The 14,951-nt window shown below is 41.0% G+C and overlaps 2 protein-coding genes across 4 annotated transcripts in view; one reads left to right on the top strand and one right to left on the bottom strand.

Annotated features, from left to right (window-relative positions):
* The window catches only part of RNF19A (ring finger protein 19A, RBR E3 ubiquitin protein ligase), a 95,488-nt gene extending 80,769 nt beyond the window's left edge, over window positions 1-14,719 (top strand). For 2 of the 3 annotated variants that reach the window (XM_058444564.1, XM_032760124.2), the window contains 3 exons: window positions 7,287-7,382; window positions 11,695-11,847; window positions 11,959-12,440. In XM_058444564.1, coding sequence (XP_058300547.1) covers window positions 7,287-7,382; window positions 11,695-11,847; window positions 11,959-11,972 — 263 coding nt within the window. In that variant the 3' untranslated portion in view covers window positions 11,973-12,440. Of the gene's footprint in view, window positions 1-7,286; window positions 7,383-11,694; window positions 11,848-11,958; window positions 12,441-14,283 lie in introns of those variants that run through there. The other variant, XR_009215003.1, reaches the window with a different exon arrangement.
* Window positions 1-14,951, bottom strand: part of SPAG1 (sperm associated antigen 1) — an 82,720-nt gene that overhangs the window by 12,184 nt on the left and 55,585 nt on the right. Inside the window, exons 14-15 of the mRNA XM_058444571.1 lie at window positions 8,799-8,951; window positions 3,911-4,077 (exon numbers count right to left, since the gene is read on the bottom strand). Of these exons, the coding sequence (XP_058300554.1) occupies window positions 3,911-4,077; window positions 8,799-8,951 (320 nt within the window). The remainder of the gene's footprint in view (window positions 1-3,910; window positions 4,078-8,798; window positions 8,952-14,951) is intronic.

Below are 14,951 nucleotides of genomic sequence, written 5' to 3'. Positions count from 1 at the left end.
CCACCATGCCCGGCTAATTTTTGTATTTTTAGTAGAGATGGGGTTTCACCGTGTTAGCCAGGATGGTCTCCATCTCCTGACCTCGTGATCCTCCTGCCTCGGCCTCCCAAAGTGCTGGGATTACAGGCGTGAACCACCACGCCCGGCCTACTTCCTCATTCTTAATGCCATCAAAAGCAATGGTTTCTCTCTCTCTTTGGACACTGATATGTGCAGATGTAAAGCCTAAAACTGCTACAGTTCTATTGTTTCCTGCTACAGCCTAAGCCTTAATGAGTTAAGCCTGATTTACAGCCTGTCTGGGCCCTTTCAGTGACACAAGCCAAGATCGTCCCTTACACTTTAAGTCAACAGATTTTCTGTTACTTACAACCAAGTTTTCAAACATACACAAAATATTAAAATTTAAAGTTTTAAACCTAGGTAATAAGTTTATCCTATGGAATAATTTGATATATAATAAAAATCCATAAATTAAAATTTAAAATATACCTTTAAATTTTGCAATCTTAAAATCTTCTGATAGATAAATTTATTATTTTATTATTTATTTTTTGAGTGGGGGTCTGGCTCTGTCGCCCAGGCTAGAGGGCAGTGGTGCAATCTCGGCTCACCGCAACCTCTGCCTCCTGGACTCAAGCCATCCTCTCACCTCAGCCTCCCAAGTAGCTGGGACTACAGGCACATGCCACCATGCCCAGCTAATTTTTGTATTTTTAGTAGAGGCAGGGTTTTGCCATGTTTCCTAGTCTGGTCTCAAACTCCTGAGCTCTGGCGATCTGCCCACCTCAGCCTCCAAAAGTGCTAGGATTACAGGCATGAGCCACCACACCCAGCCAATTTTTTTTTTTGGTAGAGATGGGGGTCTTGCTTTGTTTCACAGGCTGGTCTTGAACTCTTGGCCTCAAGTGATCCTCCTGCCATGGCCTCCCAAACTACTGGGATTACTGCCAAGAGCCACCATGCCCAGCCTCCTAAATTTATAATATAAACTCAGAATGTAAACAATAATCTTATTTGTCCCTCTGCACAAATTGTATAAAATGCTAGTTTACTTTTCATCTTCTATTTCAAATCACAGAATATTTCTGCCCATGTTTCATGTTTCAAAAGATCTCACACAGCCTAGGCTACTCACACCTGTTAGCCCAGCACTTTCAGAGGTTAAGGCAGAAGGATTACTTGAGCCCAGGAATTCGAGACCAGCCTGGGCAACATAATGAGATCCTGTCTCTATAAAAAATACAAAATTAGCCAGACACGGTGGCACACACCTGTAGTCCCAGCTACTCAGGAGGCTGAGGTGGGAAGACTGCCTGAACCCAGGAGGTCGAGGCTGCAGTGAGCCAAAATTGCACCACTGCACCCCAGCCTGGGCAACAGAGCAAGATCCTGTCTCAAAAAAACAAAATCTGACAAAACAGGGTCAAATGGTATTTTCCCAATCCTGGTATATAAACCCTGAAATAGAATATTAGGGAAGATTTTGCTGAAAATTTTTCCTCAAGCTTTTATCCTCTAGTGTCTTTAAACCTTTGGTATCCATTCTCACTATCAATCAGTAAACAAATATGGACAGAAAAATTCAAACACAGCTGATTATACTTGTGCTATGGTTTGCTAACTCACAGCTATATATGCATTTTGTTAATAAGAAGTAGCTCTTATTTACTGAGCAAATGCTTTGTGTCAGGCCCTATTAATAATGGACTCTAGAAAACTACAGATCTCCATAATTTCCCTAGGACTGCTAGATCATCTACTTGGCAGATGTTCCCTGTCTGCTCTTTCTTGGCAATAAAGAAAATGAGGGTCCAACACTAGCCATCTGGACATCATGGGTCAGGAACCTCAGGGTATCTGCAAGATGAAGCACAGCCTGGGGACACATATGGAGTTTCTAAGCTTTGGGGGAGAAATGGGGCCTCAGCTGGCTTTAAAGCAGAAAGCAAGGGTGAAGTCCCATTTATTAAATGCTTACTTACTATGCTTAAAGTAATAATGTAGGCACTAAGGGAATACAAATTTTTTAACAACTACAATAAAGACAGAAGGAAGTACCTGCATTACACAGTCATGCATCATTCAACAATGGATACATTCTGCGAAATTTGTCGTTGGGCAATTTTGCTGTTGTGCAAACATCATAGAGTGTGGTTACATAAACCTAGATGGTATATCCTACCACATATCCAGGCTGTATGGTGTAAGCTAATGCTCTTAGGCTACAAACCTGTAACAGCATGTTACTGTACTGAATACTGTGGGCAACTGTAACACAATGGTATTTGTGTATCTAAACACAGAAAAGGTACAGTAAGAATATAGTACCTTTACAGTAAAAACACAGTAAAGTTACAGTATTATAATCTTATGGGATCACTGTCATATATGTGCTCCATTGTTGATTGAAATACCATTATGAGCACATGACTACATTTATGTTGTGGGGCTTTACTTTATTAAACATATCAGTCTTATTCCTTTAGCCTCATCACATACAGGGTCTACTGTAGAGCTACATGTTATTTAACTTTTTTTTTTTTTTTGAGGCAGCATCTCATTCTGTCACCCAGGCTGGAGTGCAGTGACACCATCACAGCTCACTGCAGCCTCAACCTTCCTAGGCTCAGGGGATCCTCCCACCTCAGCCTCCCAAGTAGCTGGGACTATAGGCATGCACCACCACGCCTGGCTAATTCTTGTATTTTTTCATAGAGATAGGGTTTCGCCATGTTGCCCCGGCTAGTCTTGAACTCCTGGGCTCAAGTGATCCACTTGCCTCCCAAAGTGCTGGGATTACAGGAGTGATCCACTGCACCTGGCCTTCTTAGTTAACAATGTTTAAGAGGTTACTACAGGTTTACAAAGTCAGAATATAGTATTTTATATACACATCTCCATTTATTTCTGACAACCTCCTTGTGAGACATTTATTAATACATTCTCCTGCCTTAAACCACGCATGGTGGCTTATGCCTATAATCCCAGCACTTTGGGAGGCTGAGCCAGGAGAATCACTTTAGCCCTGGAGTTTGAGACCAGCCTGGGCAACATAGGGAGACTCCTTCTCTACTAAAAATACAAAAATTAACCGTGCGTGGTGACAGGCGCCTGTAATCTCAGCTACTCGGGAGGCTGAGGCAGGAGAATCACTTGAACCTGGGAGGTGGAGGTTGCAGTGAGCCGAGGTCACACAATTGCACTCTAGCCTGGGCATCAAAGTGAGACTCCACCAAAAAAAAAAAAACTAGCTGGCATGGTGGTGTGCACCTGTGGTTCCAGCTACTCAGTAGGCTGAGGCAGGAGTATTGCTTGAGCTTGGGAGGTCGAGACTGCAGTGAACCGTGATTGCGCCACTGGACTCCACCCTGGCTGACAGAGCAAGCCCCTGTCTCAAAACAAAACAAAACAAAAAACCCTTTTACATGTATACTAGTAGGACACAGGAGGTATGTAGCAACTTCTTAAGACCATGTGGTTTTAAAGAGGGAGAACATAATTCCAGCACTTTGGGAGGCCAAGGCAGGCAGATCATTTGATGTCAGGAGTTCGAGACCAGCCTGACCAACATGGTGAAACCCTGTCTCTACTAAAGAAAAAAAAAAAAACACTAAAATTAGCCAGGTGTGGTGGTACATGCCTGTAATCCCAGCTACTCAGGAGGCTGAGGCAGGAGAATTGCTTGAACCCAGAAGGCAGAGCCAAGATCGCACCACTGCACTCCAGCCTGGGCGACAGAGCAAGACCCTGTCTCAAAATAATAATAAAATAAAAGAGGGAGAACAGGGACTTCACTTAAACCTAGGTCTGATTCTAGAATTAATGCTCTTATCTCTCTGCTTTACTGTGAAAGTACACATAAAACTCAAGGTAACCTTGAGAAGAAATAAGTGCAGGCATCCCACACCTGTGATGCCCTGCTGGTGATGGCTGCTGGAGTCTCCTGCTTGTTTTGAGATCATCTCTGTTGCCGCATGCCAAGCTTGCAGTGGCACAGAAGCAGGCACAGCAGGAATAGGTGACAGCTTCTCCCGCCAATTTGGTCCATCCAGCTCCATTAAAATTCTTGATAGCCTAAAGAGAAAATGAATTTTCTCTGTTGATCATTTAGTTTGCTTTTTATATTACTGAAGGTCAGATTAAGAATAAAATTTACAAGTGCTATGCAAATGTGTACTTCCTTGTAGAAACATGCAATCCTGAGCATTTTCTGTCCATATAAACTGTTTTCAAAAAGATTTTTACACGTTGTCATAAATGATGCAACTTAGACTATTTTTTAATCAAAACAAAAAATTAAGACATTTTTAATTTGTTAAAAAATTTTAACGTATACATAATAAAATTGTATTTTTTGAGAAAGTTAAATATATTAATAAAACTAAAATTTAGGAGGCCTAGAAGAAATGTCTCCTGTAATATTTAAAATCATTACTAAATTGATAATGTATTACTCTTGAGAATCATCAGAAGTATTTTAGAATTTCTATGCCCAAGCTGTACATTATGATAACCACATTACCAACTACTGTGGTTGACAACAGGTGTACAAGACTGGCTGCCAACACTGGTAAGGACTCGTTGTCATGTGAATAATGCTTTTTCTCAAAACATTTACATGTGGTTAAGATACTCTTTCTTGCTCTGTATTTTTTTCATCTCTATAATTATCAGTTTATTCTTTTGTTTGTTTTTTCGTTTTGTTTTTGAGATGGAGTCTCACTCTGTCACCCAGGCTGGAGTGCAGTGATGCAACCTCGGTTCACTGCAACCTCTGCCTCCCGGGTTCAGGCAATCCTCCTACCTCAGCCCCCCAAGTAGCTGGGATTACAGGCACGCGCCACCATGCCCAGCTAATTTTAGTATTTTTAGTAGAGACGGGGTTTTGCCATGTTGGCCGGTCTGGTCTCAAACTCCTGACCTCAGGTGATCTCAGCCTACCAAAGCGCTGAGATTACAGGCGTGAGCCACCGCACCCAGCCCCATTTATTCTCTTTTTATACGAATAAAGATGAAAAAACAAGATACTAGATTCTACTACAAGGGCTTTTTTATTAATGGCATTTACTGATGGCCATCATAAAATTTAGATTAATATCATCAGTGATCACTTTTTCATTATTTTAAACATACAGAATGTCATAATTAGATTTAAAAACAAAATTAAAAATTATGTCTTTTGAACAAATCTGGTTAAAAAGAACTGCTTCCTAAGACTGAATTGGTTTACTGGCAATTAGTAGAATAAATTCAAGTTAGTTAAATCTAGTCACACATACTTTTTGTGTGAAAAACTTTTATATTTATATATAGACAAATGTAATGCACATAATTTCCCTATAGTTTCTTAAACTTAAATTTCCATACTGATCTTTGGTTATAATAATTGAATCTTATGCTTTAATGTAAAAAAAATTTAAATTAATGTATAACCACCCAGAATTGCAGAAGAAAAAGAAGTTTCAAAAAAAGAATTTTCAAGCAAAACTTATATTACCAGCAGAGAGGAAGGAAGAAGCAGCTGAAAAGAGATGATGTGTTGCCAGGGAATAAATAAGTATATGCAGGGAAATTTAACATATAAGATTCCTGGAGAGGAAGAGAGGCATATGGTTAATGGAAGACAAACAAAATAAATACAGATGTTTAAATTAAAAAAAAAAAAGCTTCTGCTGCTTAATTTTCCATAATGAATTGGAATAGATGGAAAAGCAAGCATAAATGTGGGATTCACAAATAAGAAATAGTGAAAAATTTTAAACAGATATTGTATATAAAAATATACATGGCAAAACCAAAGCCTCCTCATCAACAAAATATCTACAAGAACCATTCAATTAAAAAAATGACTGAGTCTTGAAAGTCAATTACTTTAAATGAACCTTCTTGAGTACATATAAAAAATATAATACAATCTTCAAAAAGTTAAACACAGAATTACCCAGCAATTCTACTAGGCATATACAAAAAGGAACTGAAAGCAAGTATGCAAACTAAAATTTGTCCATGAATGTTCATAGCAGCACTATTCACAATAGCCAAAAGGTGGAAATGACCCAATCAACTGGTGAATGGATAAACAAGATGTGATATGATATGTACATGCATATAATGGAATGTTAGCCATAAAAAGCAATGAAGTACTGATCCATGCTATGCCGTGGATGAACCCTGAAGACATTATGCTAAGTGAAAGAAGCCCGACACAAAAGGCCATATATGATTCCATTTAGATGAAACATCAGAACAGATAAACCCATAGAGACAGAACACAGATTGTGGTTGCCAGGGGCTAGGGGGAAAGGAAAATGGGGAGTGGCTGCTTACTGGGTACAGGGCTTCCTTTTGGGGTAGTGGAAATGTTTTGGAACTAGAAAGAAGTGATGACTGCCCAAGATGGTGAGTATACAAAATGCCACTGCATTGTACATCTTAGTTAATTTTATGTACATGAATTCTACCTCAATTTTTTAGAAAAACTATAATGCAAAAAGGTCAGAAATGCCAGAGTAATCATGGTCTCTCAGACCCATTTCTCCCTTCAACCATTCAGCCTACTATTAATTAGACTTCCTAAAATACCTTTTCATCAGGCCCTCCTCTCTGCCTGACACTTCCGGTGTCTCCCCACTTGCCGTTTCACGATAACCTCTAACACTGTGAGAAGATCTTACTTTCTCCAGCTCTACCTTGAAAACTACCAAGCCAAGGATGGGGCGAATTAAAAGCAACAAGCAATGCCCCAAAGCACAGGAGTGAACCCTGCGTTCTCTGTTTGAAAATGCATTCATTTTTATTGAGGACGTCTACTGGAGGCAGACACAGGAGGCAGTGCAGCAACAAAGATGAAAAAACACAATTTCTGACCTCAGGGAACACCGGCTAGAGCCACAGGAAAAGAATTTTACACAGAGAGACAGCAAACATGAAAACAATATAGAAGCTGGGTAGTAAAAGAGGGCCCAGTGTTATGGGGGCACTGAGAAAGGGAACCTAAGGCGCACCTATGCGGTAGGGAGACAGTGGATCAGGGAAAGTAGTTTCCTAGAGGAGGCAAGTCCTCTCCTGCTAGATGAGAAGTAATTCAAAGACAAAAAGGAGAAAGGGCCTGCAGGCACATAAAAGGAGGCAGCAGATCGCGTGCCGTGGGGTGGCTGTGCAGCGCCAGGTGAGACTGCCTGGTCAAGGCCAAGGAAGCTCAAGGTCAAGGAGGCTGTGGGTGCCAGAGGTTCAGTCTCATCTCACCCCATCACAGATAATGGATGTATGTCCCTTTCTTCTAGGCAGGCTGGGATCAGACAGGTTCCCTGTGACACCAAGAGAACGGTTGTCAGCTCTGCCTATGTATCTTTCCAGCAGGGCTGGGACCACATGGGAAGGTAAGGTCTGATTTTAAAACTTACCTTGAATTACCATTCTCATTTTCGACAATTTTGTTTAAGGTCTCTTCATGTTCTCTCAGCGTCCTTCAAAGCCCCCCTCAAGTGCTCTCTCTGCAACAAGTTCAGCCCATACAGACACAGGTAGCCTGGCCTCTCTGTGATCCCCTTCCCCTAGCCTGGGGATAAACTGCTGTACACTGTTTCTACCCAACTATATTCTAGTATGTTTAAAGACGGAGACCATGTCATTTTTTTCCCCTTTTTTTCTTTTTTTGAGGGGAGCAAGGCCTGGTCCACTAGTCCAGCACAGGGTACAATGTAACATATAAATATTTCAGAAGTTACACTTTAAGCAAATGGGACCAGAAAATATCATACATAACTAGAAATGTTATCCAACTAGTAATTTTCAAATTTCACCGGAAAGCAATTGATGAAGTCTGGAAGTTTTTACCTTCCCATTCTCACGCTGGGGTAAATAGGCCATAACATAAATTAGATCCAAATTCTTTGCTATTTCGCCATTATAAATTACTATTCATCCTAGATAAGTGTCTATTTACAAGGGCGTATAACAGAAATATCTGGCAGGCTCATGAAGACATCCGTTCTCCTCAGGAGAAACAAGAGATATGTTTCCACTGACAGATATGGTGCCAGTGAACACCTGCAAATCCTGTGGGAGGATAGGATTCAACACAGCAGTTTTCACCACATTTTTGGATCTTATTCTATAGCTAGTACTGATTTATTTATTTTTAATTTTTTTTTTGAGATGGAATCTTGCTCTGTTGTACAGGCTGGAGTGCAGTGGTATGATCTGAGCTCACTGCAATCTCCACAGCCTGGGTTCAAGCAATTCTCCTGCCTCAGCCTCCTGAGTAGCTGGGATTACAGGCGCCCGCCACCACATCTGGCTAATTTTTGTATTTTTAGTTGAGATAGGGTTTCGCCATGTTGGCCAGGCTGGTCTCGAACTCCTGACCTCAAGTGATCCACCCGCCTTGGCCTCCCAAAGTGCTAGGATTACAAGCATCAGCCACCGCACCCAGCTACTAGTACTGATTTTATGATATCAATGTAAATACCCTCTTATCACCACATATATTTAAGCAGCACATATGAGTTATATCCTGTGTTACTAAGACCAAAAAAAAATATTGATTGAACAGTAATAAATGGATCAGAAAACAAATACAAAGGCATTAGAGGACAAGTCAGAATGTATTAAGGGAGAGTCAGAAATTAAGTTAAGGGAGAGAACCATTTGATGTAATGGAATAAAAGAAGGCAATCATTCAGGTGATAAAAGTAACTGAGAACACATCTATACTTTGACATGTTCTTGAGGGAGGGGAAGGGAAAAACAGTACAAAACAACTAGATTTTAGGTAGCTGCCTCAGATTAATTACCTGTTAACACTGTCATTTGCTAGCTGGAGTCCACAGTCTATCTGCAACACTGTTTTATAATCAACATAAGCTTTCCCATATTGCTCTAGAGTTTCATAGGCCATCGCCCGCCTCAAAAGAGGTTTCATTGAGTATGGATGAAGTTCCAGAGCCCTAAAGAAGACAAAAATATTACATACCATTTGTTTTGAAAAATGCTCTTTCGTTTATATTTCACTGAATAGATACTGCAGTACCGAACTCTCAAAATATGTACACATCCGAGACTTCGTCTTGGGAACCAGGCAACATGCCAGAAAGGCAAACCCAGAGTAAGAAAGCGATCATATTTGTGTTCCTTTCTTTTAAACCAGTAGCAAAGCACTCTGCATTTACTCTTTCCCACTGAGCCAGGAGCTCCCTGGCAGCATGCCCTGGCCTTCCCAGTCCCCTAACAGAGCAGCATGGCACAAGGCACACAGTAGGGTTTCAACAGATTCTTGTCGTTGACAGATTAAAAAGAAAATTCTTATTTGCACCTATGTATTTAATAATAAATTACAGAACCATAAAAGTTGCATCACATTTTGAAAATCGGCACTCTAAAACTTACTAGTTTATTATGATTCACTTGCTGCAAAAGGACTTCAAAAACAGACCAAAGGGGAATCAAGGAACTAAACCTACAATGATTTCTTCTAAGTTACGAATTTTCATCTTGCACGTTTTAGTCTATGAAGTATTTCCAATATCACTAAAGATGGATCTCATGGTTGTGTTTTTTGGTTTTGTTTGAAGTGTTTAAAGCTACTTCAGCATTTAACATACTTCATTATATTCTGAAGTAAAACAATAAAAAAACTGTACATGTAATCCTCGATTTACAATATGGTTATGTCCCAATAATCCCATGGTAAACTGAAAATATGTTAAGTCAAAAGGCAGCACAGAGTCCTTGGTTAAAGAATCACAAATCTGTATTTATGAATGAAAACTATAGTACTCTTGGTTTTAACAAAATCAACAGAAGCTGCAAAGAAGTCCTCCATGCAGAGATCCTATGAAAAGCCTCCTTTCTATATAACCTACTAACTAGCATCTGCACCAGACTGTCCACATTGAAGATTGTGGATTTATTCTTTCAACTCATGTTATAAGCAGTTAATATATCAAGTATTTAACTTTTCAGGAAAGCATGAGCAAGGGCTGCTTTCTTTAACTTGCTTTTTTTCCAGTAGTCTTAGAAATCTGCTGTCTATTCCTGTCTACAATGATTCAGCAATGAGGAAACATTGACAGAGTATCTGCTATGTGCTAGTCACTGTAGACTTACCCATCTAATCTCACAACAAACCTGTCAGGTAAATATTAGTATGTTCATTATGTGGGTGAAGAAACAGAAACATGAGGAGTGATGTGCCCACAGGTCAGTTCTTTCTAACGTGAGCTTCATGAAGGCAAGGGCATTGCCTGTCCTGAGCACCACTATATCCCCAGTTCTAGATCACCTGGGTCATGAGAGGCACTCGGCAAACTTCTCTGTGAGCCCTCAAGAGCCGACACTCTGCCTACTGCAGTACACACACAAACACTGCAAATGAGTCATCTGCCACTCAGACCACACCATACAGATACTCAGCTGCACTTGTGGGAGCCCTTCTGGCATATCATAGAAGTTATTCTAGAAATGCTGTTAAACCTTATCTGCTTCACTTCTCTGAAAAAATAACCAATTTCACTCTGCCTAGGTGTTAGGATTGTGAGTGATTTTAATGATCATCTTTGTGCTGTGCTAGTTTTTTCTTAAGTTTTCTATAATAGGTAAGTGGTTTTTTAAAACAGTAAATGTTATTTAAAATATAAAATTAAAATCAAGTAAACATATTTCAACACTAGACAATAGATCTGTGGGCATCAGGATCTGTCACCTGTACCACTGCCTTAAATTTAGCTTAGTTTAATGTTTAGGTAATATTAACTCTATGAGCAGAGTCACAACCATGTGACTACCTTCACTTCACAGAAGACTTCCAATGACCAAGGTGCCATTTATCTATTCAAGATGGCCTTAAGCCAAGCTTGGGATCTAAAATTGATGAGATGCTATACTTAATTTTTAGCACTTTCTGCCCAGTAAATGCAAGATTTTTTTCTTTAACCAGAATCCTGAAAATGAATATGAACTTATGAATGGAAATTCCATTAAGGAGAAAAACCACCCATGCATAAAAATAAGCACAGAGAACTTTTGAAGCAGAGCTTACAAAAGAGGCTATCTATTCAAGATAACACAGTTAAGACCCTAAAGAATCTTCCAATTTCAAGACTGTGAGAGTAGCAAAGATAAGAAAAAGCAGAGAACTGGCCAGGCACGGTGGCTCAAGCCTGTATGTAATCCCAGAACTTTGGGAGGCCAAGGCTGGCAGACCACTTGAGGCCAGGAGTTCAAGACTAGCCTGGCCAACATGGCAAACCCCTGTTTCTACTAAAAAAAAAATACAAAAATTAGCTGGGTGAGGTGGTGCACACCTCACCCAGCTACTTGGGAGGCTGAGGTACAAGAATCGCTTGAACCCAGGAGGCAGAGTCTGCAGTGAGCCGAGATCGTGCCATTGCACTCCAACCTGGGTGATAGAGTGAGACTCTGTCTCAAAAGAAAAAAAAAAAAGAAAAGAAAAGAAAAAAAGAAAAAGGAGAGAATTACTAGGCAACATTCATTTGTATTTAGTCTGTTGAAATGTCCTCAATGGAAAGTCACCAAAAGACTTTTGGTGTGGTTTAGATAAATCAAAAAGGTTCTGATAGATGAGAAAAGTGAAGTATTTTAGCTTATAAACAATTATGGGTATTTTAAAAGTTGTAAAATGATGGCTTTCAAACTTAAGCATTATAATCCCTTTTCATGTTTCACCTGGAGGTCTAAAAGACAGTCATGGAGATGCTGTGATGAGGGGGGTAAAGGCCAGGCTTAGAGACCTTCAAGATCTTCAACTTCCCCCAACCCCCACCCCGCACTCAGAATGGCCACTCTCCAAACACACCCCTGGAAAACAACCAATGCTCCTCAGAGGTAAGACATTTAAAATCAAATGGTGGTTTTTCCCAAAATACACCTAAAAATTATTTTCATAGGTAAAATTTTCTCCTCTTAGTTTAAATTTTGACTGTTTTTCCTTCTCAGTGTTTGACTCCTGATACCATTGATCTGGTAATAAGAACTTTTGGGCCAGACACAGTCGCTCATCCCTGTAATCCCAGCACTTTGGGAGGCCAAGCCAGGTGGATCACTTGAAGTTAGGAATTCAAGACCAGCCTGGCCTGCAGCATGGTGAAACCCCTTCTCTACAAAAAATATGAAAAATTAGCCAGGCGTGGTGGTGAGTGCCTGTAATACCAGCTACTCGGGAGGCTGAGGCAGGAGAATCACTTGAACCTGGGAGGCGGAGGTTGCAATGAGCCGAGATTGTGCCACTGTACTCCAGCCTAGGGAACAGAGCAAGACTCAGTCTCAAAAACAAAAAAAAAAGAACTTGTGGAACTCTCCAAAGAGCAAAGATAATTAACTGAAAAACAAAAACAAAAACAAAACAAAACAAAACAACACAAAAACTCCCTTTAACATGTATGCAATCTGTTTGAATATAGTCACTTGAGCTGAAAAGACGTTCACAAAAGCACAGAGTGGCTTCTCTGGCATTAAAACAAGATTGAGAATCACTGCTTTAGTGTAAAATCACCCCGTGCTGGGCCTCATCTCCGTTTCTCTTACACCAGGACTGGTAGGCCAGCTATCAAAGAAACCATCTGAGTAGGTCGGTCTCTGTGGAGGTCAGCACCAACCAGCAAGGCCAGGTTCCTTGCCTAGAAAACAGCTCTTAGGTTAGCACAACCTACCTAAACCAACACCCACTTCCCTCTGGGGTGAGCCATCTCCTGCCCTCCCCTAGGACAAGCCCCCACTTTAGCCTCCCTGGACACCATGGCTGGAGTCCCATACTTGACTTCCTCCTACGTCTACACTGAAACACAGCCAATTTTAGCCAGTAAGTGTTAATCGCCTTAGAGGATCTCAGGTAAGGACAACACAAATCCACTCTTTTGCAGCAGTTCTAATGTTAGGGGTCTCAAGTTTTAACTAAAGTGTCCTGACCTCCCTCACTGTGGAAAGGCCTAAAACAAGTCTGAAGGGTAATGTATTAGAAACAGACACTTGAGCTGAAAGGATGTTTGCTGCAAATCACCACGGGCTTGGTATCCAACAAATTCACATGGTCTGGTCTGTTAATTAAGAGCACTGGTAAAAGCCCTTAACAACTGGCTCTCTGGGTAAAGAAAAAAAGGAGGGATGGAAAGCCCAGATTTGTGGCATTTGCTCATTTCATGGTATTAAATGGTATCCCACCATGGCAGATTTCAAAATATCAACTTGACATCAACCAGCTCACAAAATCCTGAAAAATGTAATGATTAGCGAGTGTGAGCCAGCACAACTGAGGATGCGGTCTGATGTCAGGCCAAAGAGAATATAAGTATTATTCACTTCAAATTTAAATATGTAAAACTGGCAAAAAAATTTCAAGTGCCTCAAGGCCTTCTTTTTAAACTTAGGCACAGATACTAGCAAGCTTTATCCATATCAATAAACTGGGCCGGGCACGGTGGCTCACGCCTGTAATCCCAGCACTTTGGGAGGCCGAGGCGGGTGGATCACGAGGTCAGGAGATCGAGGCCATTCTGGCTAACACTATGAAACCCCATCTCTACTAAAAATACAAAAAATTAGCCGGGCGTAGTGGCAGGTGCCTGCAGTCCCAGCTACTCTCAAGGCTGAGCCAGGAGAATGGCGAAAACCCGGGAGGCGGAGCTTGCAGTGAGCAGAGATGGCACCACTGCACTCCAGCCTGGGCGACAGAGCAAGACTCTGTCTCAAAAAAAAAAAACAAAATAAACTGATACAGCCAATGAAAACAATAATAAATTACTCACCTTATCAACAGTGTCCACATAATTTACTGTTCAAACTAGAGTTTCTGAGAGTGTTATATGAGACAACAGGAGTAAGCCAGAGCTGTGTTAGTCAAACTAGGACATGACTTCTTCTTTTTTAGATGTACTAATAGAAGCTTCTTGCCAAAGGGCTTATTACTTAATGGTGGAAAACAATGTTTTATTTATGTAGGTATTTACCGTCCAGGCAGGTAACTTATTGAGTACCACGGTGACTATTATGCTTCGAGGGGTACGAAGCTGTATAAAACAAGGTTCCTCAGAGGATACCAGAGGCTGGAAAGGGTAGGGGGAAGTGGGGGACAGGCAGAGATTTGTTAAAGGATACAAAATTACAGCTAGATAGGAGGCACATGTTCTAGTATTCTATAGCACTGTAGGATGACTATAGTTAACAATGATACATAGTTTCATATATATATTTCATATATATATATCATATATATATATGATATATACATATGAGTAAAGTTTACAGAGTCTCTTCTCTGTTGCCCAGGCTGGACTGCAGTGGTGGGATCTCTGCTTACTGCAACATCTGCCTCCAAGGTTCAAGCAGTTCTCCTGCTTCAGCCTCCCAAGTAGCTGGGACTACAAGGGTGCGCCACCACGCCCAGCTAATTTTTGTATTTTTAGTAGAGACCAGCTTTCATCATGTTGGCCAGGACGGTCTCAAACTGACCTCAAGCAATCCGCCTACCTCGGCCTCCCAAAATGCTGGGATTACAGGCGTGAGCCACTGCGCCTGGCCACATCATATATATATCGAAGCATCACTCGGTACCCCATAAATATGTACAGTGATTATTTGTCTATTAAAAAACTACTGGTTCCTAACCTCGATGTGTTTAAACCCCCTTCAGTGGATAACAGGACTTAGAGGTGTGACCGAGTGTCAGTGTAGGTGTTACAGGCCTGCAGATGACCAGGAAGTCTGGGGCACCCAAGAAGGTGGAGAGAAGGGGTAGCTGAGCAAGAACTTCAGAAGCTAAAATGTGCAAAGGGCATTACCACCATTAGGGGCAACATGGGCAAGGGCTCAGAGAACAGGGTGGGCGACAGTAAGCAAGTGGTCCAGTAGACCAAATGGAAGGAGAAACTTGCTTGGAGGCAGTGTGGTGACAGAGAAGTTTACAGTTATTTCGAAGCCAATACTGAGCCATTAAA

The sequence above is a fragment of the Hylobates moloch genome, unplaced genomic scaffold, assembly GCF_009828535.3.
Source record: "Hylobates moloch isolate HMO894 unplaced genomic scaffold, HMol_V3 SCAFFOLD_9, whole genome shotgun sequence".
Classification (NCBI taxonomy): domain Eukaryota; kingdom Metazoa; phylum Chordata; class Mammalia; order Primates; family Hylobatidae; genus Hylobates; species Hylobates moloch.
The sequence above is the reverse complement of the archived record's forward strand: the minus strand, read 5'-3'. Positions and strand labels throughout refer to the sequence as shown.